Consider the following 26,405-nt stretch of genomic DNA (forward strand, 5'->3'; position numbering starts at 1 on the left):
TTAGGCCATTTCCACAGGATACGTGCCCCAAAGCAGAATTAGTCAATTGGGAAATATATTTTATGAGTAGGAAGAGTCTTCCTTAATTTTGTTAGATTTGTTACTTGATTGTTGTCTAGAAAAAAGAACCTTGGTTAGAATGCTCCCAGCAATATATTGAAGTAGATCTGTTTTACCACAGTTTTGTCATCATTGAATTTTATAACTCCAATTTTTCTTGTTTAATAGTAGTTTGAATGAATTAATGTATGTTATGTACTTAAAATAGTACCTGCATACAGTGAGCACTCAGTGAATGTCAGCTGTTTTTATTTCAGGCCGGGAAATTTTCCATTTATATAGCAGTGGCTGTATATTTTTGGTTTTGGTATATCAGGACTCTTGTTTGCATTGAAAGAAACTTGGATAAATTTAAACAGAAATGGCAATTGATTTATAAGCATCAGTCTCAGGAAAAAGTGACATGGAGACTTGGTGTCGCAGTGTTTTTATTTCTTCAGAGATTTCTCAATTTTTACTTTCCGTGATGTTCACTGTGCCTTTTACACATTTTGGTTTGACCTGCAAAAGGGGGACCACTCTGCCATTCTTTCTGGTCCAATGCCCTGCCAGTCGTACTCTATTACAAGCTGGAAGGAGGAACTTGGGATTGGCTCCACTGCGTGGGCTAGGGTTATATGTCAACATCGCGATGTCATGAGGGTGGGGTAGAAGGACCTTTCTCAAAAATGGGGACCAAACACAAATACCAAGAGGAAGATTTTCCATGTTTTTGAGTAATGCATGTTTTCAGTTTGTGTCTCATTTAAATAGTGTTAATTTTAGAATAGTTTTAAGTTTACAAATGAAATTGTACAGTGTGAGGAGTCCCATAAACACCATACCCAGCTTCCCTTATTAGCATCTTTTATATTTGTAACAATCATTATATATAATTGTATATGTCATATTTGTTACAATATATACTAAAAAGATGTTAATAACAGGATTAAAGATTAAGAAAATGGTTTTAAAGTTATAGTGGTTGAGGCTGGTTTTTAAGAGGAAAGGTGCCTAGTCTTGTTGCATGAGGTCAAACTCATGGTTAATTTCTGTAAGATTTAAGGTCACTCTTTAGTTGCAAAATTATTTTTTGCAACATTGATGTATCAACATACAGATATCAAGCTTGTCAGGTGTCTAATTATATCCTCTAACATTGCTGTCCAAGGGAACATTATTTTAATGATGGGAATGTTTTTAATATCCACCAGACATACTGTAATTATCAAGCACTTGAAATGTGGCTGAGGATCTGAATTTTATTTCATTTTGATTATATTTAACTAGGATATTTGTCTAATGTATTGGACAGTGCAGCTGTATAATCTAACTTTTTTGATGAAATTGAGGTGTAATTTTCAGTCTTCTCAGTATTTTAAATATATGCTTGATGACAAATTTTTTGTGAAGTTTTATTTATTCATTTTTATTTATTTGAAAGGCAGAGATCTTCCAGCTGCTGGTTCACATCCCAAATGCTCACAACAGTTAAGGCTGGGCCAGGCCAAAGCCAGGAGACTGGACTCCATCCAGGTGCCATGTGTGGGCAGCAGAGACTCAAGTACATGAGCCACCATCTTAGCAGGAAGCTAGATCAGTAACATAAAACCAAATCTGAGTGGGATCTGAACCACTGTGCAACATACTCGTTAAGATTTGATAAAGAATGTTTCCACCATCCCAATAAAAATATAAATATTACCATGCTAGAAAGTTCTCTTGTGCCCTTTTTAACCAGTCCATCCTGGCCTGATCTGCTTTTTGGCACTGTAGATTAGCTATTTTTATAATTTCATATAAACAGAATCAGCATCATGTCTTTTGTGTCTGGCTTTTTTCGCTCAGTGGATGTTTTCCAGATTGATCTATCTTGTTACATGGATCAGGGATCTGTTTTTCTTGCTGAGTAGTGTTCCGTTGAAAAGATGACCCATAATGCTTTCATTCACCTGTAAGTGGACTTCTAGATCTCTTCCACTTTGTGGCTGTTACGAGTTAAGTACTCTAACATTTGTCTACAAATGTTTGTTCATGTCTCATTTCTCTTGGTTAAATATTTGAGTGGAATTGCTAGACTGTATGGTGAGTGAATATTTAGCTTTGACTATACTGCCAAATGTTTCTCAGTGCAGTTGAGCCATTTTAAGTTACCCACTGAGAATTCCTATTTCTCCACTCCTTGCCAACAGTTGGTTTGTTAGTCTTTAATTTTTACCATTTTGGTGAGTTTGAAGTGGTTCTTGTCGCACTTGTAGTTTAGTTTCCATGAGGACTAATGGTGCCAAGCGTCTCTGATGTGTTTATTACCCATTCATGTACCTTTTTAAAGTAAAGTATGCCTTGAACTCTTTTCGCCCATTTTGTATTGGGTTGTTTTAGTGTTGGGTTGAGGGAGTTCTTTATAAATTCCAGATACAACTCTTTCATAAGATAGTGTGTTGCCTATGTTCTCCCAGTCTGTAGTTTGCCTAGTCATTTTATTTTAACAGAGAGGAAGAGACAGAGATGTCTTTCATCTGCTAGTTCACTCCCCAAATGGCCACATCGGCTGAGCTGATCCAAAGCAGGAGCCAGGAGCTTCTTCTGGGTCTCCCAACTGGGTTCAGGGGCTCACGAACCAGGCTGCTTACCCAGGCCATTCGCAGGGAGCTGGATTGGAAGTGAAGCAGCTGGGACTCGAAGCTGCAGGCAGAGGCTTAACCTAGTACGCCACAGCACCGGCTGTAATCAGTTTTCCATGGTGTCATTAAATTGGAGCAAAAACGTTTTCATTTTGATGAAGTTAAATTACTTTTCACTTTGATTCATATCTTTGGAGGCCTAAGAAATTGCCCTACCCCAAAGATTTCAAAAATTTGTTATGTTCTAAGTATCCTGTAGTTTTATGTTTAGGGCTGTAATTCATTGCAGATTAATTGTGTATGGTCTGACATAAGAGTAACCCTTTTTAAAATGGATAGCCACTTGTTCTGAGATGATTTATTGAGAAATCCTTTTCCTATTGTATTACTCTTAGCGTCTTTGTTGAAATCAGCTATCTTTATATTGTGAGTTTATTTCTAAACTTTCCATGATCTTTTATGTTTCTGCACTAATTACCACAATGCGTTGACTACTGTTGCTTTGTAATTAGTTTCACAAGCAGGAAGTACCAGTCATCTGACAGTTCCTCCTGAAACCCGTGTTGGCTATTCTTGATTGTTTGCATTTCCATATAGATTTTAGAAACACTTACACAGAAAAACCTTGCCAGAATTTTCACTGGGATGGGGGTAAGTTGTAGATCAATTTGAAAATGATAGTTCAGTGCATGAACATGATGATGTCTCTATATTTATTTAGGTCTTCATTTATTTATTTTTGACCAGCAGAGTTAGAGAGAGAAAGGTCTTCGTTTTTCCGTTGATTCACCCCCAAAGTGGCTGCTATGGCCAGCACACTGTGCTGATCTGAAGCCAGGTGCTTCCTCCTGGTCTCCCATGGAGTGCACGGCCCAAGGACCAGGGCCATCCTCCACTGCACTCCCGGGACACAGCAGAGAGCTGGACAGGAAGAGGAACAACTGGGACTAGAACCCAGGGTGCTGGTGCTGCAGGCGGAGGATTAGCCTATTGAGCCACGGGGTCTCCTTTTAACAGTGCTCTGAATTAATTTTGTTCAGTACATATTTTATTAAAATGACTCTTAGGTAGTTCATGTTTTTATAACATTACAGAGTTTAAAAAATTTCCACTTGCTGGTAATAGTACTGTTGATCGTGTATACTGACTTTGCTACATTTATTAATAGCTTTGTGGTAAGACCTTAAGACAACTTTCTTCACACATGATGGCTCCATCTACAAGTAGATGGTTGTATAAAAATAAATACAATTTTTTTTTCCTTTTCTTGACATACTGGCCAGGATTTCCAGTAGTTTTGAAAAGTGATGAGAAGTAAACATTTTCACCTTTATTTGCTCATAGGGAGAAAGCCTTCAACTTTAGCATTAATTAAACTGCCTAAAAGAAGTTCCCTTCTATCTTGAATTGGAGAATTTTTAAATTTTTGTCCTTTAGTGTGTAATACAGTAGTTTTCTGTTGAGTCATAAAATGTGTCTTTTAGGTCTTTCATTAAATGTGTGAGATTTTCCATATTATTACATAAAGTATGTCTCATTTCTATAGGAATCCACTATGTGAGTATAATATCTTTATTCAGTCTGCTGTTGATGGGAATTGTTGACTTTCTGCATATGCTTTTTTGTGGACATAGTATGCATTTCTGTTGGTTATACTCTGGGACTGGATACATAAATTATTTTCTAGAGAGTTTGAATCATTTTGCACTTCTACCAGCTGTGTAAATATTCTCATTGATCCATAGCCTTGCTTACTATTTAATATTGTGCTATTCATTTTTTTAAAGATTTATTTGAAAGAGTTACAGAGAGAGGTAGAGACAGAGAGGTATTCCATCCGCTGGTTCACTCCCCAGATGGCCACAACGGCCAGAACTGCGCAGATCTGAAGCCAGGAGTCTCCTCTGGGTTTTCCATGTGGGTGCAGGGGCCCAAGGGCTTAGGCCTTCTTCCACTGCTTTCCCAGGCCATACCATAGAGCTGGATAGGAAGTGGTGCAGCCGGGGCTTTAACTCACTGTGTCACAGCACCGGCCCCTATGCCATTCATTTTTAACTGTTCTGGTATTGCCCATTTATTTTCATTGAAATAACTGTCGATTCAACATGCATTTGTAAGAAACAATAATAGACATACCTTCTATACTTTGCCTGGTTTCCTCTGCCCCCAAGTGTTGTACTGCATCACAATCATGATGTTCACGTTGATAGGCTCCATGATCTCATTTAGATTTGCCCAGTTTTCCTTGTTTTTATTTGTGTGCATGAAGTTGGACAGTTATATCTCATTTGGAATTTCTGTATTCACCACTGCAGTCAAGACACAGCAGTTTCCAAACCGCAAGGTTGTGCCTGTGGCTTTTTTTTTTTTTTTTTAACTACATTCCACTCATCTGTCCACTTCTGAGATCTTGTTATTTTAAGAATGTTACATGAACTGAATCACGCAGTAAAACAACCTTTTGGTGTTTTTTCCCTGCTTAGCATAATTCATGGGGATTCATTACCCAATTCATTTTTAACCTTCCTGTGGTGCTGTGAGAATTGTAGTTGTGTTAATTTAACACCTATTCCTATCTTCAAATAGAATTGAACGAATTTATATTGTGATTATTGATAAATTTAAGCTAATTCCTGCCAGCCCAGGATCCTAGTTTGGTGCTTCCCTCTCTGTAGAGTTCCAAAGGTGTACTTCCAAGAACTGTTTATGTATATCAATTTCGATTCATCTTTTAATTTGTGAAAGCAGCATGTGCGTGGTACAAAATAGTCCAGTGGTGGAGAACACGGGGCCTTTGTTCTGGGCAGCAGTCGCCGGCAGAGCTTAGTTGTACCATTCCAGGTATTTGTGTTTGTAATGTTGCTCACCAACACATGGGGCAGGCTGCATGCATTTTAAAAGTGGTTTTTATTGACTCGGCAGTGGTGCCCCAGAGCATGTTCTTTCATTTTCTCATGCAGGATAGGACTTCATGGCATTGAGCCTGGAACCTGTTGAAAGACAGCTCTTACCACTTAGTGCCAACTTAATAGAAGTGGGTGTGCATGTTACTGTTGGGCCACTTCCACATCCCAATAAACACTTATTGTCTTCATTATGTTTACTTTTCGCTCTTAGAAAATTTCTCTGGGGGATTGAATGGACAGAAATGACCATGGCAATTTTTTCAAAGTTTTATTAAAAAAAAATCTGACTAGAATAACAGAAAACCTAAAATCTAAATGTCTATGAGGGGGAGGTGAGGAGCAGAAATGAGAGCTTTGCATCAGGCAGGTATTCCCTGTCTGTCCTTTATTCCTTTTGAGGCTAATAAATGGATGTTAACTCATTTGCATAGCTTTTTACAAAAGAAGTGATTAAAATTAGAGAACAACTAACCCAAAAGATAGGGAGAAGACCCAAATCAATAAAATCAGGGATGTAATGACAGATACTGCGGAACTGAAAAGAATCACCAAGAATTGAAAGAGTGCTGTATGCCAACAAATTGGGAAACCTAGAAGAAATGGACAGATTCCTGGATGCATAGAGTCTACTAAAATTGAGTCGTGAAGACAGAAGGAAACCTTAACAGACCAGTAAACAAGACACAGATTGAATCTGTAATAAAGACCCTCCCTAAACAGAAAATCCCAGGACTGGATGGATTCACTGCTGAATTCTACCAGACCTTTAAAAAAGAACTAATTCCAATTCTTCTTAAGCTATTCAAAACAATTGAAAGGGAGAAAAGCTTCCCAAACTCCTTCCATGCGGTCTCAGCATCACCTTAATTCCTAAACCAGAAAAAGGTGCAACAGAGAAGGAGAACTGTAGACCAATATCCCTGATAAACACAGATGCCAAAATCCTCAGTAAAGTACTAGCTAATCAAATCCAACAACACATCAGAAAGATCATTCACCAGGACCAAGTGGGATTTTTTCCTGGTATGCAGGGATGGTTCAGCATACAACAATTGATAAATATATATCACATTAACAACTGAAGAATAAAAACCATATAATTTTCTCAATAGATGCAGAGAAAGAATTTGATAAAATACAACATCCTTTCATAAATGAAAACTTTGAACAAATTGGGTATAGAAGGAACATTGCTCTATACAATTTATGACAAACCCTTGACCAGCATATTATTGAATGAGAAAAAGTTTAGAAGCATTCCCACTAAGATCTGGAGCCAGACAAGGATGCCCACTCTCACCATTGCTATTCAGTATAGTCCTGGAAGTTTTAGCCACAGCCATTAGCAAGAAAAAGAAATCAAAGGGATACAAATTGGGAAGGAGGACGTCAAACTATCCCTAGCTGCGATTCTATATATAGGGGATCCAAAGACTCCACTGAGAGATGATTTGGAAAAAAAAATCAACACACAAAAATCAATAGTGTTTGTATATATGGACAATGCCATGGCTGAGAAAGAACTTCTAGAAACATTCCCATTCACAGTAGCTACAAAAAGAATCAAATACCTTGGAATAAATTTTAACCAGGGATGTCAAAGATCTCTACAATGAAAATTATAAAACATTAAAGAAATAGAAGACAGATTCACTGTGATCCCAATCAAAATAGCAAAGCCATTCTTCTCAGATCTAGAAAGAACAATGCTAAAAATTCATATGGGGACACCAGAGACCCTGAATAGCCAAAGCAATTTTAACAAAAACAAAGTCTGAGGCATCACAATACCAGATTTCAAGACACTCTATAGGGTAGTTATCATCAAAACAGCCTGGACTTGCACAAAAATGGACATGTAGACCAGTGGAACAGAATACAAACCTCAGAAATCAATCCATATATCTACAATAAACTAATATTTGATGGAGTTAAAGTAAATCCCTGGAGAAAGGACAGTCCATTCTACAAATCATGCTGGGAAAATTGGATCTCCACATGTAGAAGTATGAAAGAAGATCCCTACTTTACACCTTATTAAAAAAAATCAACTCAAAATAGATCAAGGATCTAAATCTGTGACCTGATAACATCAAATTACTAGAGGAGAACATTGGAGAAACTCTCTAAGATATTGGCATAGGCAGACTTCTTGGAAAAACCCCAGAAACATAGGCAGTAAAAGCAAAAATAGACTAATGGGATTATAACAAGCTATGAAACTTCTGCCTTACAAAGGAAACACTCAATATTAAGTGAAGAGGCAACCGACAGAATGGAAGAAAATATCTGCAAGCTGTGCAACTGATAAGGTATTAATATCTAGAATCTCTAAAGAGCTCAAGAAACTCCAGCAACAACAAAATAGTCCAGTTAATAAATGGGCAGGGGACTTGAATAAGCATTTTTCCATAGAGGAAATTCAAATGGCCAGCAGACACATGAAAAATGCTCAGGATCCCTAGCCATCAGGGAAAAGCAAATCAAAACTACAATGAGATTTCACCTCACTCCAGTTAGAATGGCTTTCATACAGAAATCAACAAATGTTGGTGAGGATGTGAGGAAAAAGGTGCCCTAATCCACTGTTGGTGGGAATGTAAACTGGTAAAGCCACTATGGAAGACAGTATGGAGAAACTTCAGAAATCTGAATATAGCCCTACCATATGACCCATCCATCCCACTCTTGGAAATTTACCCAAGGGAAATGAAGTCAGTATGTGAGTTACCTGTACCCCCAAGTTTATTATAGCTCAATTGACAATAGCTAAGATACAGAATCAACCATATGTCCATCAACTGATGACTGGATAAAGAAATTATGGTATATTTACACTATGGACTACTACTTAGCTGTAAAAAAATAAAATCCTGGCTTTTGAAACAAAATAGATGTACCTGGAAACCACTATACTTAGTGAAATAAGCCAGTCCCAAAAAGACAAATATGTTTTCCCTGATCTGTGGTCACTAATAGAGTAAAACTGACATTTTGAAATTTGGTTATGTTTTATAGCCTGTCGCTCCCCCTCTTCGTGGAGGAACGACACTAAGCCCTGCCTAGGCTTCATATCCGAGTCACGGCACCATTATGTCGCTCCCCGTCTTCGTGGAGGAACGACACAGGACCCTGCACTGTTCTTTTGTCTGCTCGGCCCTCCCCGGGTTTGCTGCTGGTTCTTCCCGGGTTGGCTACCGTCCCTTCCACCTCCGTGGAAGGGCAGTTCCCCCTGCCACATTCCCCACTTCCGCGGGGGAGCGGCACACCGCCAGCTGGCTCTCTCGGGGGCTGCACAGGTGTTCCTTCAGATAGATGTTCCCCTTAGATGTTCCTGGTGCATGCCGTCTCTCTCCTCCTTTATAGTCCTCCTCCGCCAATCCTAACTCGGCTGCCCACACGCCGAGTACGCTGCTCTCCTCCAATCAGGAGCAGGATCAGCTCCTGGAGGTCATCACTCAAGTTGGCAAGAGGCAGCTGTGTAGAAGCTGTTTTCTTCTCTCCCAGCGCCATATTGTGGGAGAGCAGATGCATAGAATAAGTCTTAATTCCAGTAACTCAGTCCAGTCCGGGTTGCTCCCCACAGATCCCCCTTTCTTTTTATTTTTGGCGTTGATACGCGCCTGTCTTCGGTGCCCCGCGGCACACACTCTGCTCTGCTTGCTAGAGTTGCCCACAGGTGCTTACAAGTCCTATCAATCAGGCAAACCGAATCCGGGTCCTCTCTTCGCCATGTTGTGAGGAGGTTTTTAGGCACTGATGCGTGCCTGAGTTCAGTGCCCTGCAGCGCATGCTCTGCCAGAACTGCCTGCAGGTGCTTACAAGCCCTATCAGGCAAACCGAATCCAAGCCCTCTCATTGCCGTCTTGTGGGGAGACTTATTAGTGTTGGTTCGTGCCTATCTTCGGTGACCTGCAGCTCATACTCTGGTCGAGCTGCCTACTGGTGCTTACCGCCTTAGTAATCAGGCAGACCAAATCCAAGCCTTCTCATTGCAGTATTGTGGGGAGACTTATTGATGTTAATTCGTGCCTGTCTTCGGTGACCTGCGGCGCATAAGCTGCTAGCTGCCCGCAGGTGCTCACCACTTCCCTAATCAGGCAGACCGAATCCAAGCTCTCTCATTGCCATATTGTGGGGAGGCCTTATTTTTCTGTTTCTCTATCTCCGGGCATTCCTATTTCTCCTATTTTACTTCTATCTACCAGCATTCCTATTTCTCTCATTTTACTTCTAAACTTCTGTTTCTCTTGTCCCTGCGGCTTCCCGGCGCCCGCCCCGAGGCTGCTTCTCGGCGGCTTCCCGGCTCTGAGCCGCTTCAGCCCGCTTCTCTTATCTGCGTGGCTTCGCGCGCGCGCTCCGCGGTCTCCGCGCTAGCCCAGCGTTCCCTATCTACTTGTGCCCCGCACGCGCTCTCTGCGCGCAGCAGCCTCCGCGAGTCACACAGCCCCAGCTCATGTCTCTGCCACTAGTATTCAATCTAAGTTCCCCGGGCCAACCTGGCGAATTCAACCTAGCTCACGCGTCTGCACCTTTCGGTCTGGCTTCCCGTCCTTTGCTCCTCAGGCTAATCTGACGGATTCCAACCTAGCTCATACGTCTCCGCCTCTAGTTTTAGATTTTCGCCTTTTGCTCCCCGGGCTGACTTGACGAATCCCAAGCTGGCTTGCGTTTCCGCCTCGGCCTGCCCCCGCGGCTTCATCCTCCCTAACATTTTTCTCTACCCGGTACGTTTCCCTAAGTTTTCTTCCAACAATATTCCTCCCTCATTTCTCCTGGCCTCTCCCCACAGTCCGTATCCAAGTCTAAGTTTCTTCTAGGTTTCACCTTCACTTTCAACCTGCAGTCCGTATCTGAGTCTAAGTTTCTTCTTGCTTTCACTTTAAATCCTAACTTCTTTCCCACAGTCCGTATCCGAGTCTATGCCTAGGCTTTCAATAGCTTCTTCTGGCACCTTTTTCGTCCGGCTTTTCCCTAGGCTGTTTGCTAGTCTCTCTCTCCGGTATTTTCCCATTTCTTCCCTCCTAAGTTTCCTATCCGAGTCACGGCACCATTATGTTGCTCCTCCACAAAGACGGGGAGCGACAATAGCCCTTGTCTGTACTATTGAGGGATAGTGGGGTTTTTTTTTTTCTATTTGTTGAATACTTTACTTAGTGGAGGGTTAGGCTCATGAGTATAAAATAGACAGGAAGTATGTCATTCTAAAAAGAAGGGGCCAGTGCTGTGGCATAGTAGGTTAAGCTTCCACCTGTGTCACTAGCATCCTTGTGTCCTGGCTACTCCTGCTCTGATCCAGCTCTCTGTTTATGGCCTGGGAAAGCAGTGGACAATGGCCCAAGTGTTTGGGCCCCTGCACCCACATGAGAGACCTAGGGGAAGCTCCTGGCTTTAGATTGCCCAGCTCCTGCCATTGCAGCCATTTGGGGAATGAACCAGTGGATGAAATCCTCTAACTCTGCCTCTCCAATAAATAAATAAATAAAAGAGGGAGAAAAGAATGAGATGTATTTTTCATAGATACAGATTTAGGAACATAGTGATACATGAAATTTGTTTACCTTTTATAAAAAATTGAAAAAAATTCCATATTCACATTTATAATTCATGCCATAAAAACTAGACCTGCCCATTTTTTTTTTTTTACAAAGGCTTCCTAGGGTTTTATCTTTCTTTAAGATTTATTTATTTGAAAGTCAGAGTTATGCAGAGAGAGGTCTTCCATCCGATGGTTCACTCCCTAAGTAACCACAATGACCAGAGCTATGCAGATCCGAAGCTAGGAGCCAGGAGCTTCTTCTGGGTCTCCCACACTGGTGCAGGGGCCCAAGGATTTGGGCCATCTTCTACTGCTTTCCTAGGCCATGGCAGAGAGCTGATTCGGAAGTGGAGCGGCCGGGTCTCGAACTGGAGCCCGTATGGGATGCTGGCGCTGCAGGCCAGGGTGTTAACCTGCTGCTTCACAGCGCCAGCCCTCTAGGGTTTTATCTTTATTACACCCACATATGGTGACATATTCTCACTGTTATTGCAGTTCAAATACTCTTATCAATTCTCTGAAAGAAAAATTTTGACGTTTGGCATAGTTTTATTTTTCTGGCTTAGGGTACACTGTGTTCCTTAAAGGGAATTCATAGCTGTCATCAGTTCTGGCGAAATGTCAACCATTTTCATCCTATATACCTTCTCTTTCTACACATAATCTGCATGCTCTCTGACCTTCCTATTGAGGTTTCTTGTGAAATCTTACTTATTCTCATTTCCAGAAGTCCTGCACAGCGTGTAGGTTAAGAGCCAGACTGCTTGGGTTGAAATCACAGCGCTGTCCATGTGACGCTGGGAAGTTATTGAGGCCATGCCCCAGTTTCCTCATCTGTAAGGCAGGGATAAACAGTGTTACCTGCGTCATAGGTTGCTGTGCAGGGCAAGTGAGTTAAGTGACAGTGCCTTCTAAGATTACACAGTGAGCAATGGTATATTGTATATTAAATATTTGCATTTCATAGTATATTGGTTGGGCCTATTCATTTCATTTTCTGAGGGTCCTGGGATCCTAAACCTGCTGCTTGCTGTCTTTTTGTCTTGGTCTCCACTCTAGGGTGATCTGAGTGGTTGCGGTGTGAGGAGAGGGCCTGTCACTGTGCTGGGGTGTGCCCTTACTCCATCTACTTGTTTTCCTGAACAGAATTAGTAAAAAGCAGAGTCCTGGCCAATGAGCTAATAGCTTATCCTTAAACAGTTTACTGAAGCCATTTAAATAATGCTTTTTTAATTTATTATTTGTAGGTAAAATGTTACAAGAAATTTTTTTTGTTTACTTTGTTTTATAAAGTAGAAGACTGAGGCACTGAATACTTAGTATTCTATCAGAATTTACTCATCTGAGTTTTCAAACTGAATTATAGAATAAAGTTATCGGAATATACCCACTTAAATCATTTAGGAACTTCTTAAATATTGTTTTACTGCTATAGCTCTTGTCAAACTATATGGATTTTACAGTTTTAAAGGTCATCTTTTAAAATTAGTAAAAACAAAAACTTAGTCATTACTGAATTCTTTTTCCTTCCTGGTGACTTTGTTTAATCTTAGCTATTAATAGTAGCAGTACATTTCTTAATCATGGTTTCTTTTCTAAACTTCATATATCAGAAAGGTTCTGGTGGTCTCCCCTAGTGCTTTGGGATGGCATTTGAATGGAACACAGTAGCACTGCAGACCCACTCAAGTTCTGTTTGTCACTGTTGAAAGACTGATCAACTGTGGCTGGGTTAACCGAGTTCCCTATGGTAAGAAACCTGTACCACTCCCCAGAATGAATAATTTTGCATTTCCGTCACTATTACACTCTGACAAAAAGTGTTCCTTTAAGAGAATTCAGCTACAGGTGACAAACATCATATAACACAACTTTAACAAATGGAGAATAGATAATATAAAAATTTGAGTAAGCTTACTGATTAACTGTTAGTAAAGGCTTACTTTACACACTGAAGAGAGAAAAGATTACTGTTCCTTCATGAGTAACAAATAAGGTAATAAACAGTAATATTCTTGATCCCTTTCTTTTAGAAGATAGCCATTAAGTAAAAAACACAAACCTAGGCATTAAAAGCAGTGTAGAACCAGCTCTCATGGTAAAACCTTTTTTCTGCCAATCCAATAAACACTGCAGGGAAAGACACTAGCTAGTGAAGCAGAACTGGCCTCTGCGTAATCTGCCCTCCAGCAAGACCCCTGCCGCTCAGAGAAGGTTCACCTGGACAGTAGACCCAGACCTTTTTTTTTTTTTTAATTAAAAGCGGATGCTGTTTAATACCTGAGGCAACCATGGCTGGGCCTGGCCCTGCAAACACAGCAACAGCTTTCACAAACCTGAAGTTATAGCAATTTTAGATCTGAGCATGGTTCTCAGTCCAGAATAGATCAGAGTACACAAAACGTTTATGAAACATCAAACTTTGAACCTTCAAAATAAAAAGTACACCTTCTTTGTGAACACCTATGAAACATTCATAAGTATCAACCATACTTAGGGACATCACGACCCAAAATAACAGGAACAGCATTATGTCACCTCAACGGAAAGTCACCGCATTAGTAACAACAAAAGGCCCTTGCCTGTGAAAGTGAAAAACATGCTATTATCAGATTTATCCAGCCTGATGGCAAATGAATTAGCTGCCATTGAACTCAATCAACAGTGTTTCCCACAGCAATACTAAATGAACATCATTCATCAGGAAAAAGCCAGCCCATGTAAGATTGGGGTTCAGTATACTCAGCTTTTTATAAATAAAATTGAGCACCTTTACCTACTCAAATTGTTCTTACAACTCCACAATAAGATAAATAAACCAATTAAGAATTTGTAAAGAATTTTTTTCAAAAGAACTTCTTCCAAGGAACATGTACAAATAAAGATGTGCAGTATCATTAGGGAAATACAAATCAATAACACAGTAAGAAACCATGTCACACCCACTAAGATGGCTAGAATCAAAAGTTGAAAAATGAGTGTTGGTAAGGATGTGATGAAATTGGAACCTTCCTCTGTGAGAATGAAATGGTGTGGCTGTTACTGCAATTAGGAGTTCTTCAGAGTTAAACAGAGTTGGCATGCGACTCAACCATCCTGCCTCTCAGTATAAACCAAAGAGATGTTCTTAAAGTTGTACAACAAGAGCAGCATTATTGGTAATTGTCAAAAAGGAGAAAAAATGGAAATGTCCATCAACAGATGAGTGGATCAATTAAATGTGGTGTAGGCACAATGGAATACTTTTTGGCCATAAAAAGGAACAAATACATGCTAAAAGTATGGACAAACCTTGAAAACATAATGGTAGGTCAAAGAAGCTGGATACCAAATTCTATGATTCCACTGATACGAAGTGTCCCAAAGAGGCAAGTTTATTGAGAAGGAAAGTAGATTTGTGGTTGCCAGAGGGTGGGAGAGTGATGAGCACAGGATTTCTTTACTGAGTAACGAGACAATTCTGAAATTAAATGGTGATGGTTGCACAGCTCTGGGAAATAAACCAAGAGTCACTGAATTTTACTATAAAAGTAGGTATCAAAAAAGAGCAAAAGATGACACAGGTGCATCTGTGGAAAGCACCTACCATCTCTAGGACTGAGGGAATAAAGAGCAGCTGAGGTTATGAGAACTCACTTGGACCCAGAGCCAGCACTCAGGTCCGAGAGGAGGCAGCGAGCTGACGCTCATTTCTTTAAGGGGCCAGATACAACAGATTTGGGAAGCCCACACAAGTGTTCTTGCCGAATGAATGGCCATGGACAGGAGCCTGCACCCTGGTTTCCAGTCTTCCTCTAGAGCGCCCATTGCTGGCTCTAACAAGGAGGTGGATGCCCAAGCAGGTGCATGGTCTACAGGGTGCAGATTCAGCATGCCAAATCCTCCTCAGCCCTTAGGCTCATCTCCTCAAATGCCAAGAGACCTAAATAGAAACTGATGGAAATTTTCCTTCTATGTGTAGGTGTGTGCTTGGTTCAACAGCTAATGAAAGTGTTATCACTGAAGTCAGGTACGCACAAGTTGCTCAGCTCTCTCTGCTATTTGAGATATTAGCCAAGAAAATTAGAGACCTTCTCAAAAGGTAGAGAGGAGAGGGAGGGGAAGCCCTTTCTATAGGACAGTGGTGTTGTGGTGTAGCAAGTCAAGCTGTGCCACCGGCTTCCTGTACCTGAGCACTGGCTGGAGCCCTAGCTGCTCTGCTTCCAATCCAACTTCCGGCTAATGCTCCTTGGAAGCAGCAGATGATGGCTCAAGCACTGGGCCCCTGCCACCTATAGAGAGTCCCGGATGGAGTTCTCCGTGCCTGGCTTCAGCCTGGCCAAGACCTGGTTGTTGCAGCCATTTGGGGAGATGGAAGCTGTCACTCCCTTGCTGTTGCTTTGCCTTTCAAATATATAAGTAAACCTTTCCAAGGCCTAATGAGACACTTAATTTACAGTAACAAACGAAGCCTACACATAAACATTCAAAATTGACCACATACATGAAGAAGGCTATGAACTGCCCTTGTAGAGTTTCCGGGAGTAAATGGAAAGCACAGCACGCCACTGGACTGGAAGCGGTGAGGTGGGTTTTGTCCAGTTTAGAGATGTAACATCCACACAGACGCTGTATTTCCAGAGACACAGGAAGGTGCCCTCTAGGTCCCCTTTCCGAGACCTGGCAGCGACAACCCAGGAAAGAACAGCAAGGCAGGCCCCTCGCCCTCCCAGAGAGCAGAACGTGTGCGTGAAAATGGGAGTCCTGCCATGTGAACAGGCCAGTGGAACTAAGTTTAAGAAGCCCAGACTTTGATCCAAGGGCACTTGGAAATTTAGCCAATGATCATGACATTTTAAGTTGGTGGTAAAAAATAAGTAAACAAGTGGTATTCTGACCGCTAACAGCCATCTGGAAAAGGATAAAATTAAATCCCGCATACAGTACATTCTAATTAATTCCAGAAGCCTCAGAAGTCTAAACAAAGAAACTTTAAATTTCGTTAGAAGCTTTAGGTGAATTCCTTGATGAAATGGGGGGGGGGGGGGACTTTCCTAAACAAGACTCAAGGGGAAAATCCATAAAGTATTGATTTTCCACATACATCAAATTTTCCAAGAAAAGGACTGCCTGATAGCAAACTGGGCAAAAAAAGAAAAAAAAAGCACAAAGAGTCAGTAGTTCATGGGAAAAAAGAAAAGCAGCTGGCGCAGTAACCATTCTGTCCATGCCTCTGCTCACCCACAGACTGACGAACATCCAAGAGTTTGCAGCACCTCCTGTTGCTGATGCTGTAGGGAAAAAAAGCTGTTCTCATGAACACTGCTGGTCTGAGTAAAACCCAGCAGCATTCCTGTGGAAGGAAGCTGGTGTTAGCTAGCAAAACTGTATATGTTTACGTTTACTGATTTAGTAAACGTATGCAGTTAGTCCCCCTCTTGAATGCTCCCAGGTTGTTCAGACACCCAAGTGACAGAGGCACAGAACTGCTCATAAAAGGCACAGTCTGGAAACCACCAGGTATCGGTGGGGACATCTGTACAATGTCACGGAGACCCCTCCCTCCCCACAGAGGTGCAGAACAGTGTGCACCGCATGCTGGTGCATGTGTACGACTACACACCGTGGGTGTGCACATGCATTCGCTTACATTTTCCAAAAAACTCCAAGGTCAAAAACATGTGTGCCACTACCTGTATCGGAAGAGAGAGAACGAGGACTGGACAGCAATAGAAGAAACTCTTCTAAATGTACCTTGTTTTATATAGTTTTTACTTTGAAACACAACATTTCAAATAGATCCCTGTGGCTGGATGCACCTAGATGACGACATCACGGAGAAGTCTTAGGTCCTTTCAGTCTTGTTAGCAATGTTCTGTCACAATCTTGGAGCACTCGTAGGCCCTGGAGGTGAAAGCTCCCAAGTTAGTGCATAAATGTAGTTAGAAACCAAGATTTTCGTCTTCACAGCTACAAAATACAGTGGAGTAAAAGTTCCAATCTGTTTGTGTTTTGTAAAGACTTTTCCAAGAACACGGTGTTAATAAAGCTCGGCCACTCCAAGTCCCTGTGCTGCCAAGTCCTCGGCAGGGCAAGGCCCGTCACCTCTGGTGGCCACGTCCCTGGCTCTGCCGGCGCAGGAAGCTCTGCTGAGCAGCTCCCGAGGCTCGGCGTGCTCGCGCGTGTGGTGGTGTTCTCCACACACAGCTCACGGCTCTGAGGGGGCGGTGAGCCTCACTGCCTCTCTGCACGGCTCTTCTCCACTGCTTCTGAATTTTTGACAGGATTCTGAGTTGCAGTGTTAAACGGACCCAGACAATGTAGCAAGAGCGTAGACTGACGCCATTCTAGGTAACGTGTGCTTCGCAGAGCACAATCCAATCTTACTGTAACTCAGATGGCAGAAATTCGAGTGGCAGAGATGTCCCATGTTCACTTTAGTTATCCTAATTTCTCTTTCCTACCTCACAAATAACCTGTTGGTTTCTTTTAGATGGCTATTCTTACGAAAAGGAAGCAATGGAAAATTGGATCAGCAAAAAGAAACGTACAAGTCCCATGACAAATCTTGTTCTTTCTTCAGTGGTACTGACCCCAAACAGGACTCTGAAAATGGCCATCAATCGATGGCTAGAGACACATCAAAAATAAAGCTGTTTCTCTCGGATTGCTCATTTGAATGATTCAAGGGTAATTTTACTTACCAGACAATATTAAAGATCAAAACTGAAAGAGAAAGGTTAACTTACCTTGAAAATCGTTAATGTTCATTCTTTAAAATATGTGGACTAACTTCCACATCTTAACATCATTTCTGTTTTTACTCTAAAAACATCTGTACTAGTAAAAATGGTATAGAAATAAAGTTCTACTTCGTCTTTAAGTTGCAGTGTCCAAATTTATTGTTAGGTTTAGGTCATATCCCAAAGTAACTAAAGATTGGAATACTCTAGAATATGACATATTTACATACTAGTTAATATCCATGCATCTGGTAATTCTTTAAGATATTTTTAAAAAGACTGTAGCAAAATAATTATAGATGGTCCAGTTGAGCAAATTACTTCAGACCTTGTCTGGTAAGCATTTTTGTTGGATTCTTATTGCAAGATGGTACCTTTTCCTCACTGTCCAAACCTAGGTACAAATTAGGTAGTGTGAATGATCAGGAAAAAGTTGACTTTGCTGAGATGCAGAAAGGGATTGACCAGTATGAGCACTGGCATGTCCTGTTACCCAGAGAACTCTCCAAACAAGTACCCGAAATCCACCTGATGTCTGAGGAGGGATGGAGGCGACTTGGTGTGCCGCAGAGTCTAGGGTAGGTTCACTACATGATCCATGAGCCAGAGCCGCGTATTCTCTTCAGACAACCTCTCCCAAAAGATCAACAGAAATGAAGTGTGCCTGGAGATCGTCAGCTCTTTCCAAGTTCATGTATACATGTATATAAGGAAGTATTCAGTGAATACTTAAGGAGTGTACAAATACTCATCCATGCCTGTGTGTGAGCTGTATTCTTCACAGTGGCAGAGCTCAGTTAATGCAGCTGCAAGCAGTAAGGTGTTTCCTCTGGCTGGTGTCTCGGATGTAAGTGCCTGTTTGACTTCCCTGTTTTATTAAATAAAGTTTGTATGTTGCATTTAAAAAAACAAAAACCAGTCCTCACATATAATTCAAACTAGGATGACCAGACCAGGGTATTTTTACACAGCTGCTTTGATGTTTATCACAACACCCTGACAATGCCCTGAGAAGAAACTGTACAGCTGAGGAAGTTAAGGTTGTAAAGAAGGTACTTTGTGGGACCAGTGTTGTGGTGTAGCAGGTAAAGCCACAGTCTGCAGTGCCGGTTCAAGTCCCAGCTGCTCCACTTCCGATCCAGCTCTCTGCTATGGCCTGGGAAAGCAGCACAAGATGGCCTACGTCCTTGGGTCTCTGCACCCACGTGGGAGACCTGGAAGAAGCTTCTGGCTCCCGGCTTTGGATCGGCCCCGCCCCAGCCATTGCAGCCATTTGGGGAGTGAACCAGCAGATCAAAGACTTCTTTCTCTCTGCCTCTGCCTGTCAAATAAATCTTAAAAAGAAAAAACAAAACTTTGCTTTTCTGTTTCACCAGGAAAGTTTCCTGTAAAATAAAATGAGAAAACTTAGATGCCAGTAACTTACCAAACCCAAGGACCTGTTTTCATAATACAGACAGATTACAAATACATCTGTACTGCAAATGCATCAAAACGGGGGCAGGCCTTAGCCTGGTGGTTAAGATGCTGCCGCATGGCGTACGGGAGCACCTGGGCTCATCCCCGGACTGCAGCTCCCTGCTAATGCAGGCCCTGGGAGGCAGACGTGACAGCTCAAGTAGCTGAGTCCCTGCCACCCATGTGGGAGACCCGGCTCCCAGCTTTGGTCCTCCTGCATCGCCCTGCCCCCACCACTGCGGGCATTTTGAAGCATGAATCTGCAGATAGGACCTGTCTCTCCACCTCAAATAAGTTGGAAGAAGAAAATATATATATACCTTCAATCAAAATAAAAATTTCATGTTTAATAAATTCTGATACCCTGGCTGTTGTACAGGAAATCACTGACAAGAATTATGTCTTAGCTTATAACAGTTTTTCCTCCCTGCCCCATTTTTTGTTTTTAATCTTTAATAATTTCACTGTATGGTTTTAAAGTGAGACTGAAAATACTTAACACTTGCTAGCAATAGTCAGTAGACAGTAACCTAAAGTAATCTTGGGTTTAAGATTCCAAATTAGAGCTATTGTGATACCAACAGTTTGCTGTTTGCTCCCCTTCACACAACTTTGAAACTTTGTACTGTCAGCATAGACAAGTACACACTTCTAATTTCCCGATAACACGAACAGGCCGGGAACAAGCCCTCCGCAGGGTTTGGGGCTGCCAGTCTTAGTCCTGGTATTGAAGATGCACTGTTGCCAGTAAAAGATGTCAGAAGTGACAGACTGCTTCCTTCATGCTTCCCATGTAAGGCAAAGAGACTGGTCTGACCAGGCGTATTTCGGAATTTCTGAAGTTGCCACTCTTGTTCTGAAAGCACAACGTGAAGCCAACTATGCTTTTGGAAGTATTAGTACAAAATATGCTTTTCACTCTTTTCTTGAGGGTAACATGGATTAAAGCAAGGCAAACAGCTGGCACCAAGGTATTTTTCTACTTAACTGTCAAATCAGTTGATACAGAACCAATTCTATTAACAGTCTTTATTCTGGATGGAAAAGTACAGTAGTTGTGCAGAAACAAAACTACGTAACAAAAGAGTAAGACTTTCACAAATATTAAAGAAAACAATAAATAAGCCACAGTAATAGCAGACCTCACGGAAAGCTCGTAAAAAAGGGGCCGGCCACTTGTCCGCAGCACGCTGTACACGGGGCCGGGAGGCACGCCACAGTCCTGCCGTGCGAACTGCGATGCTGCTCACGGGAACGTCACCGCGACAACGCATTAAAACATTCTGCAAATATAGAACTTCCTTCTCCCTGGTTCTAGAAAATAAACTTCACATCCCAACATAGAAAACAAATACTCTCCCACCTCTTTCAAACTAGCGTTTTTAACATCCTCCATAACACCCATTTTCATAGAAAAATACCTTTTAACCAAGGTTCATTCCTGTACCTTAACTTTACAAGTGGATAATACATCAGGTTGGACTTGCGTAGCACCTCAGAGGTGTTCGTATAATGAGATAAAGTGCCTTACTGGTACACTGCTAGCATGCCCTAACGCCATTCAGTGCAGTCCCAGCATGGGGGAAGCGGACAGAGAACATGCAGATGTGTGACTGGGGCTCTCTTTGTAAATGAACTACCTTGAAATCCTTCTATTTACAAGTCTGGAGAAAACTGGGCTACTTCATATAAATGGCATGTACCCATAAGGGAATGATTGTATGATAAGGCAGGAGCAATGACCAGCCATACCTTTTAAGTGTCCAGATTTACTGCTGTCCTTAGAGGACCGTGGAAGGCTTGCTCCAGGAGCACTGTCATTGTCCCCAGTGGTTCTGGAGCCAGGCGAGAGCTCGTCTCCAAGTGCCAGAGAACACTGCGCTTGGCACTGCCGCAAGGCCCCAGCTTGCTACCAGTCCCGACTGCAAACAGCTTCCATACTGTTCCCAATATCCAGAACACCTTGAGGCACAAATACAGCTTCAAAAAGGTGCTCTAAGTATCTTATGAAGACCCATAGGATGGAAATAAGTGTACAATCCTCTTAAAGGAATTGCTATCAAGGGATCAATACTTGCATATTCTCATATTTTGCTTTTGAAAAAAGCAAAAAAAAAAAAAAAAAACAACCCTACTATGTTTACAGTCATATTTAGCTAGAAATCACTCAGGTCCTAGTTTTATGCTCTTACATGTATAAATAAAATCGGGATCTGACTCAGTGGACTGCAACTTGAAAATTCTTTTTCAGAAGACTTTACATGGACTTTACACCATGAGTTACACCTACCCTTCTCTGTCAGTGGGCATTTGTATTCTCTAAGCAAATACTGATTTTGCCACATAGCAAAAGCTACGAGAAAAGTGATTAAAACCAAATCATTTCAGGAGAAAAGCACGAGTTAATATCTGCTTGGCTGTCTTACATTTTGAAGTTGATAGGTACAGCTAATTATTATTTTCGATTCCGTTTCTTGTTCTTATTTAAGGTGGCTTCTAGCTCTTTATAACATAAGTTTTATTCCATATTTTTAAATATATCAGTAACACTGGATTCACCCCAGAGGAAGAAAGGAAAAAAATACAGCTAAAAAGTTGTGTGTGTGTTAAACGAATGAGCCCATGGGATGCTCCGCCCCCAGGCGCACGCTGGCCTCCAGGTGCAGCGCGGGCTCACACGTTGGACTCGATGAACGATCGCTTCGGTTTGCCTGAGGGCAGGTGGCTCCTGTGTGCCTCGCCGCCAGCGTGAGGCTGCGGCTTCACCAGGCCTTCGTGATACAGGTGAGAGACGCCCTTGGCGACCCTGCTGTCCTGACAGGGGGCCTCTTCCAGCTGCTTCCCCTGCGCCCCATTGCGGACGCTGCCACCCAGTGTGGGCATTGGGCAGGCTTTGGCTTGGTTAGCGTAGGTGCCTCCGGGCTTGAGCGGGGGCTTCTCAGAGTTCGAGGCCTGCAGGCCAGCTGCAGGGGCCGGGCCCGGCAGGAGCCCCTCGGTGCCCTGGCAGTGCCAGGTGCGGTGCGTGGGGTGGCTCTGCGGCTGGAACCGGGCCGTCTTGTCCATGATGCCCATGAACGGGGTGTTGCGGGGCCTGTGCTCCGCCGTGCCACCGGGGACCTGGTGGCCAGCCTTGTCTTTCATCCGCGCGTCTGCACCTTGGACCTTGAAGCCGTCGGAGAAGCTGCTGCTTGAAGTCAAACTGCTGGTTGAACTTGACATCTTTATGCTGCTGCAGGGAGACCCCGAAGAGCCGGAACTGGCCAGGGAGGCCGCGTCCACAGCCCCCGGGGCTTTCACCTGGCCGGACAGCTGAGCGTGGTGGCTGGGGCCGCGCCGCTCCCCTCCGTGGCTACAGCCCGCGCCCGCGGGGACTAGGCCCGCTACCTCCACGTGCTGGCTTCTGCCCGCCGTGGCTGCAGAGATCCGAGGGGGCATGGGACTCGGCGGAGGGTTCTGGGGCACGCCCCTCGCTCCGGGTCCGGGTGCTGGCCGCGGGCTCGTCTTCACGATCTGCGCCTGTTTGCTGGGCTGCAGGATGAGCCCCGGCTGGGCCACGGGCTCCCGCGGTGGCTTGCCCACGGCGGCCCTGCTCTGGGGCGAGCCCGGCCGGCCTTTGGACTGTAGCCCTTCTTGAAGGTTCCGGATGTATGGCGACGGCTGGCACCTGGGCGGCGGGGAGATGGGCTCCTCGGGGGGAGACGTTTCTTCCTCTTCCACCTCCTCGAGATCGAAGCGGTCGTCGAGGCCAGCGGCCGGGGCCTCCTCTTCATTGTCCGAGTCGTTGTGAGGAGCCGGCGGCGGGCCCGGCTGTTTCTGCTGTTGGCTCCTCTGTAGCTGCTTGCACTCCTCTTCCACGCGGGCCAGGAGCCGCTTGATTTCCTGATTGTTGGGACAGAGCTTCACCGCCTCCTGCAAGTCCGCCAGCGCTGCCACGAACTGCCTGTGGCAAGCAGAGGAGACGAAACGACATGCCACGTGTGAACACGCTCCCAGGGCCACTCTGCGTGCCACAGCTGCGGTTGGCAGCAGGGACCCATTTCCTTAGCCTGGAGTTCCTCGGCTGGGCCGCTGCCACTGCAACCCCACCCACACCTGTGTGCCACCGGGGCACTGGGCACCCTAACTCAAGTGTCACCTACAAGCCCCCCTTTCCGCTTCATTCCCCAGGTGGGCAGCTCCACTGAAATGTGGACACTGGGGGCTTTATTTTGCCATAAGTCTCAACCAGCGGTGGGGAGGTGGAGTGACTGTGGGGTCAGGGGCAAGCACATGCAGCCTTGCCAGTGACAGCCACCCGCTGGCTTTGGAAGCTATTTGGCAACGAAAGGCACACGAGGCAGCCCAGGAGCCCATCTGGAGCAGGTGTGTCCTGTAGGGAAGGCTGCCCGACTCCTGGAAATACGCCCGCCGGTACCTGCTGTTTCTCTTCGCCCTCGCCCTGGCATAGAAGGCTTCATGGGACTTGGGTTTCAATTCGAGGGCCTTGGAAGCAAACTCTTCTGCCATGCCGAAGTCCTGGTGTCAAGATGGAAAGACAGGCGTCAGAAGCAACCAAAACCCCGCCAGGCAGCTGCTGCCCTGGGACTCTGCTCTAAGGAGAACGGGTGTGGGAGCAGCCAGGGGCTGAGGCCGGGGGAGGCTTCTGCTCAGCTTGCTTTACTGCAGTTAGCATCTTGTTGCAGCTTATGGATGCACCCAAGAGCAGAATCCCAGAGAGAAGCAAGAGAGACGGCCAGGGGGAGGGAGCGCAGTCTAGGCACAGCACACAGAAGGTGGGAGAGGGCGGCGTGGCCTGGCCAGCAGGTGGAGGCAGCACGAAGGTACAGAGCTGCTGGGGGAGGAGAGTGGGAAAAAAGGAGGAAGGCGGCAGCACAGGAGCAAACCCATTTGGAAGGCACCTTGGGTGGGCCACTACTTCTTGCAGGCAGGCATTTGGGGCGGGCAGCTGGTGACCCCTGCCCCATACAGAGCAGCAGTCTGCACCTGCTTCTTCTCATGGAGGCAGCAGGAATTAAACCCCAGTGCATGTCACCACGCCCACCCAGCAGCTGGCACGCAGGACAGACAGCTCGTCGGGAGCTCCGGATGTGGCCGGCACAGGGGCCAGCGAGCAGGCAGAGCGGGGTGGAGGAGCAACAGGTCCAGCTTACGTTCGTTTTCCTTCGGCAGCGGGACAGATTGAGGTAGAGGGAAACCCGCAGCTCGTTGAACGGCCTCATGTCCTCTCCGAGCCCGTCTCGGGGGAACTTCCTCAGGGCGTACTGGTACCTCTGCGCCGCCTCCTTCATCTTCCCTTTCTAGAGGGTTCAGGGTCACAGACAGGAAGGGGGCGCTTTTTCAGGGTCTGCAATAGGAGTAGGTGCCCGCTGACCCGGGGCAGGGCTCTCCCCTGCCCACCCCCACCAGGGAAGGCTGCCAACCGCCACACATAGGGCCCCGCCGCCGAGACACAAGGCCAGGCGGAGCAAGGCAGGACGCGGGACGGCAGGCACCCGCCGGCTGCCAGGTGGACGGCGGCCTTAAAGCAGCGGATTAGCTTCTCTGTTACGTGCTTCCGACAACTGTTTCAGGAATGCTGTTTCACCTGAGGATATTTTAATGCCCAGCAACACAGAAATCGGGGGAGGGGGAGGGGAGTGATGCCGTTCCTAAGGCAGTATGCGGATGAACCTAAAACCTGCTGCAGAATAATAATTTTTCTTTTCAGAGTGAAGACAGCATGGTCTTCAAAGTCAGAATAGCACCACACCCCGCTTTCAAGGCTACAAAAAATCCCAGCACTCAGCCAGACCCACTGCGCAGCGGGAAGCAGCCGTGGAAAATGGCCGGACCAGCAGACATAATTGCCGACCGGAATCCGTATGAAACCACTTCAAAGCCACACCAGCACACACTCTGAACTCAGCTTCAAACTGATTCCATGCCAGCCCCATTTATTTGTTACTATTAAATAAAGGGGAAAACCTTGCAACACCGAGCCTATAGCTGCCTAACAGCGGAAAGGATTAAAAGGGTCACCATATAGTGTTTTTTTCCTCCTAATTTTTAAATTCTAAATAATCACAGACCTGGAAGGAACAGTGATCTGTGTGAATAGCACCCAATCTATCTACACCAGTGCCGCAGGCCCTGTCCAGCCTGCCACCCGAAGTTTACTAATGAAGTTTTATTGGGACACAGCCACATCTGTCCACTCGTGTGCCTGCTTTTGTGCCCCTTCAGCTGAGCAGAGCAGCCGTGACAGAGACCACGCTGTCTGCAGTCTGGAATGTTCCCTGGCTGGCTGGTTCTGATCTGACCGCAGTCGTCTTCTGGAAAATCTGAAGCCAGGTTCATCAGTCTGTGTAGCGTTATTTCCACTCTCCCTGGGGAAATATTTAATTCAGTCTCCTGAGTATTAGATGCTACTTGACTGTGTTCAATCGAGCTGTCTTGGAGGGCTGTGAAGGGAGGATGGCCAATGGGTGACAGTGTGCAGAACAGGGGGACACATTCCGGCCTCCACGGCATGGGGTGCGTGTGGTTCACAAGAACAGAGAAGGGAGGAGCTTGGAGCCTCAAACAGAAAGCAAGGACAAGAAGAGGGGACAGGGCACTGACCCTGACTGAAATACCACAGTGTACCCCATGCATACATAGCATCACCAAGTGTCAGTCAGAAATTCTACAGAAGTGATTAAGGAAGGAGATGGAAATGCTATCCTGACTTGATGATATGTCATTGGTATATATTAAATTATCACACTGTACTCTATAAATATGTTCAATTAAAACTTTCTTGAAGTATATTCCTGGAAACAGTTTTAAATTCCAGGAGTTTCTAGATATTAAGATTCAGATAGGAAAGGCTTGGGAGACTGAACAATTCTTTTCTTCTGGAAACGTCTCCCGGGTGTTCCTTTCCCACGTGGTGGTGCCACAGGCTGGGCAGCTGACAGAAAGGATGGGCAGGGCTGCGGAAGCTCCCGCACGAGGTGCCACGGCTTCAGGAAGGAGGCCACAGCCATGGTCTCCAGGGCTGCTTAGAGTAACAGTCCCCGGACACATGGAGAGTGCTTGCCACTTTCAAGGCCCTGCGGTTAGGACATTAGACAGAGCTGGGGCAGGAGGCCAGCTC

The 26,405-nt window shown here is 44.5% G+C and overlaps 2 protein-coding genes across 26 annotated transcripts in view; one reads left to right on the forward strand and one right to left on the reverse strand.

The window, feature by feature from the left end:
* Positions 1–17,970, forward strand: part of WDSUB1 (WD repeat, sterile alpha motif and U-box domain containing 1) — a 59,181-nt gene extending 41,211 nt beyond the window's left edge. For all 4 annotated transcript variants that reach the window (XM_051849524.2, XM_051849525.2, XM_070070826.1 and 1 more), the window contains one exon: positions 17,581–17,970. In XM_051849524.2, coding sequence (XP_051705484.1) covers positions 17,581–17,738 — 158 coding nt within the window. In that variant the 3' untranslated portion in view covers positions 17,739–17,970. The remainder of the gene's footprint in view (positions 1–17,580) is intronic.
* Positions 17,971–20,302: 2,332 nt separating this feature from the next.
* TANC1 (tetratricopeptide repeat, ankyrin repeat and coiled-coil containing 1) overlaps positions 20,303–26,405 on the reverse strand; it is a 248,195-nt gene continuing 242,092 nt past the window's right edge. For all 22 annotated transcript variants that reach the window (XM_051849494.2, XM_051849485.2, XM_051849483.2 and 19 more), the window contains 3 exons: positions 24,439–24,585; positions 23,703–23,803; positions 20,303–23,228 (listed from right to left, as the gene is read on the reverse strand). In XM_051849494.2, the coding sequence (XP_051705454.1) occupies positions 21,962–23,228; positions 23,703–23,803; positions 24,439–24,585 (1,515 nt within the window). In that variant the 3' untranslated portion in view covers positions 20,303–21,961. The remainder of the gene's footprint in view (positions 23,229–23,702; positions 23,804–24,438; positions 24,586–26,405) is intronic.

The sequence above is a fragment of the Oryctolagus cuniculus genome, chromosome 3, assembly GCF_964237555.1.
Source record: "Oryctolagus cuniculus chromosome 3, mOryCun1.1, whole genome shotgun sequence".
NCBI classification, from domain to species: Eukaryota; Metazoa; Chordata; class Mammalia; order Lagomorpha; family Leporidae; genus Oryctolagus; species Oryctolagus cuniculus.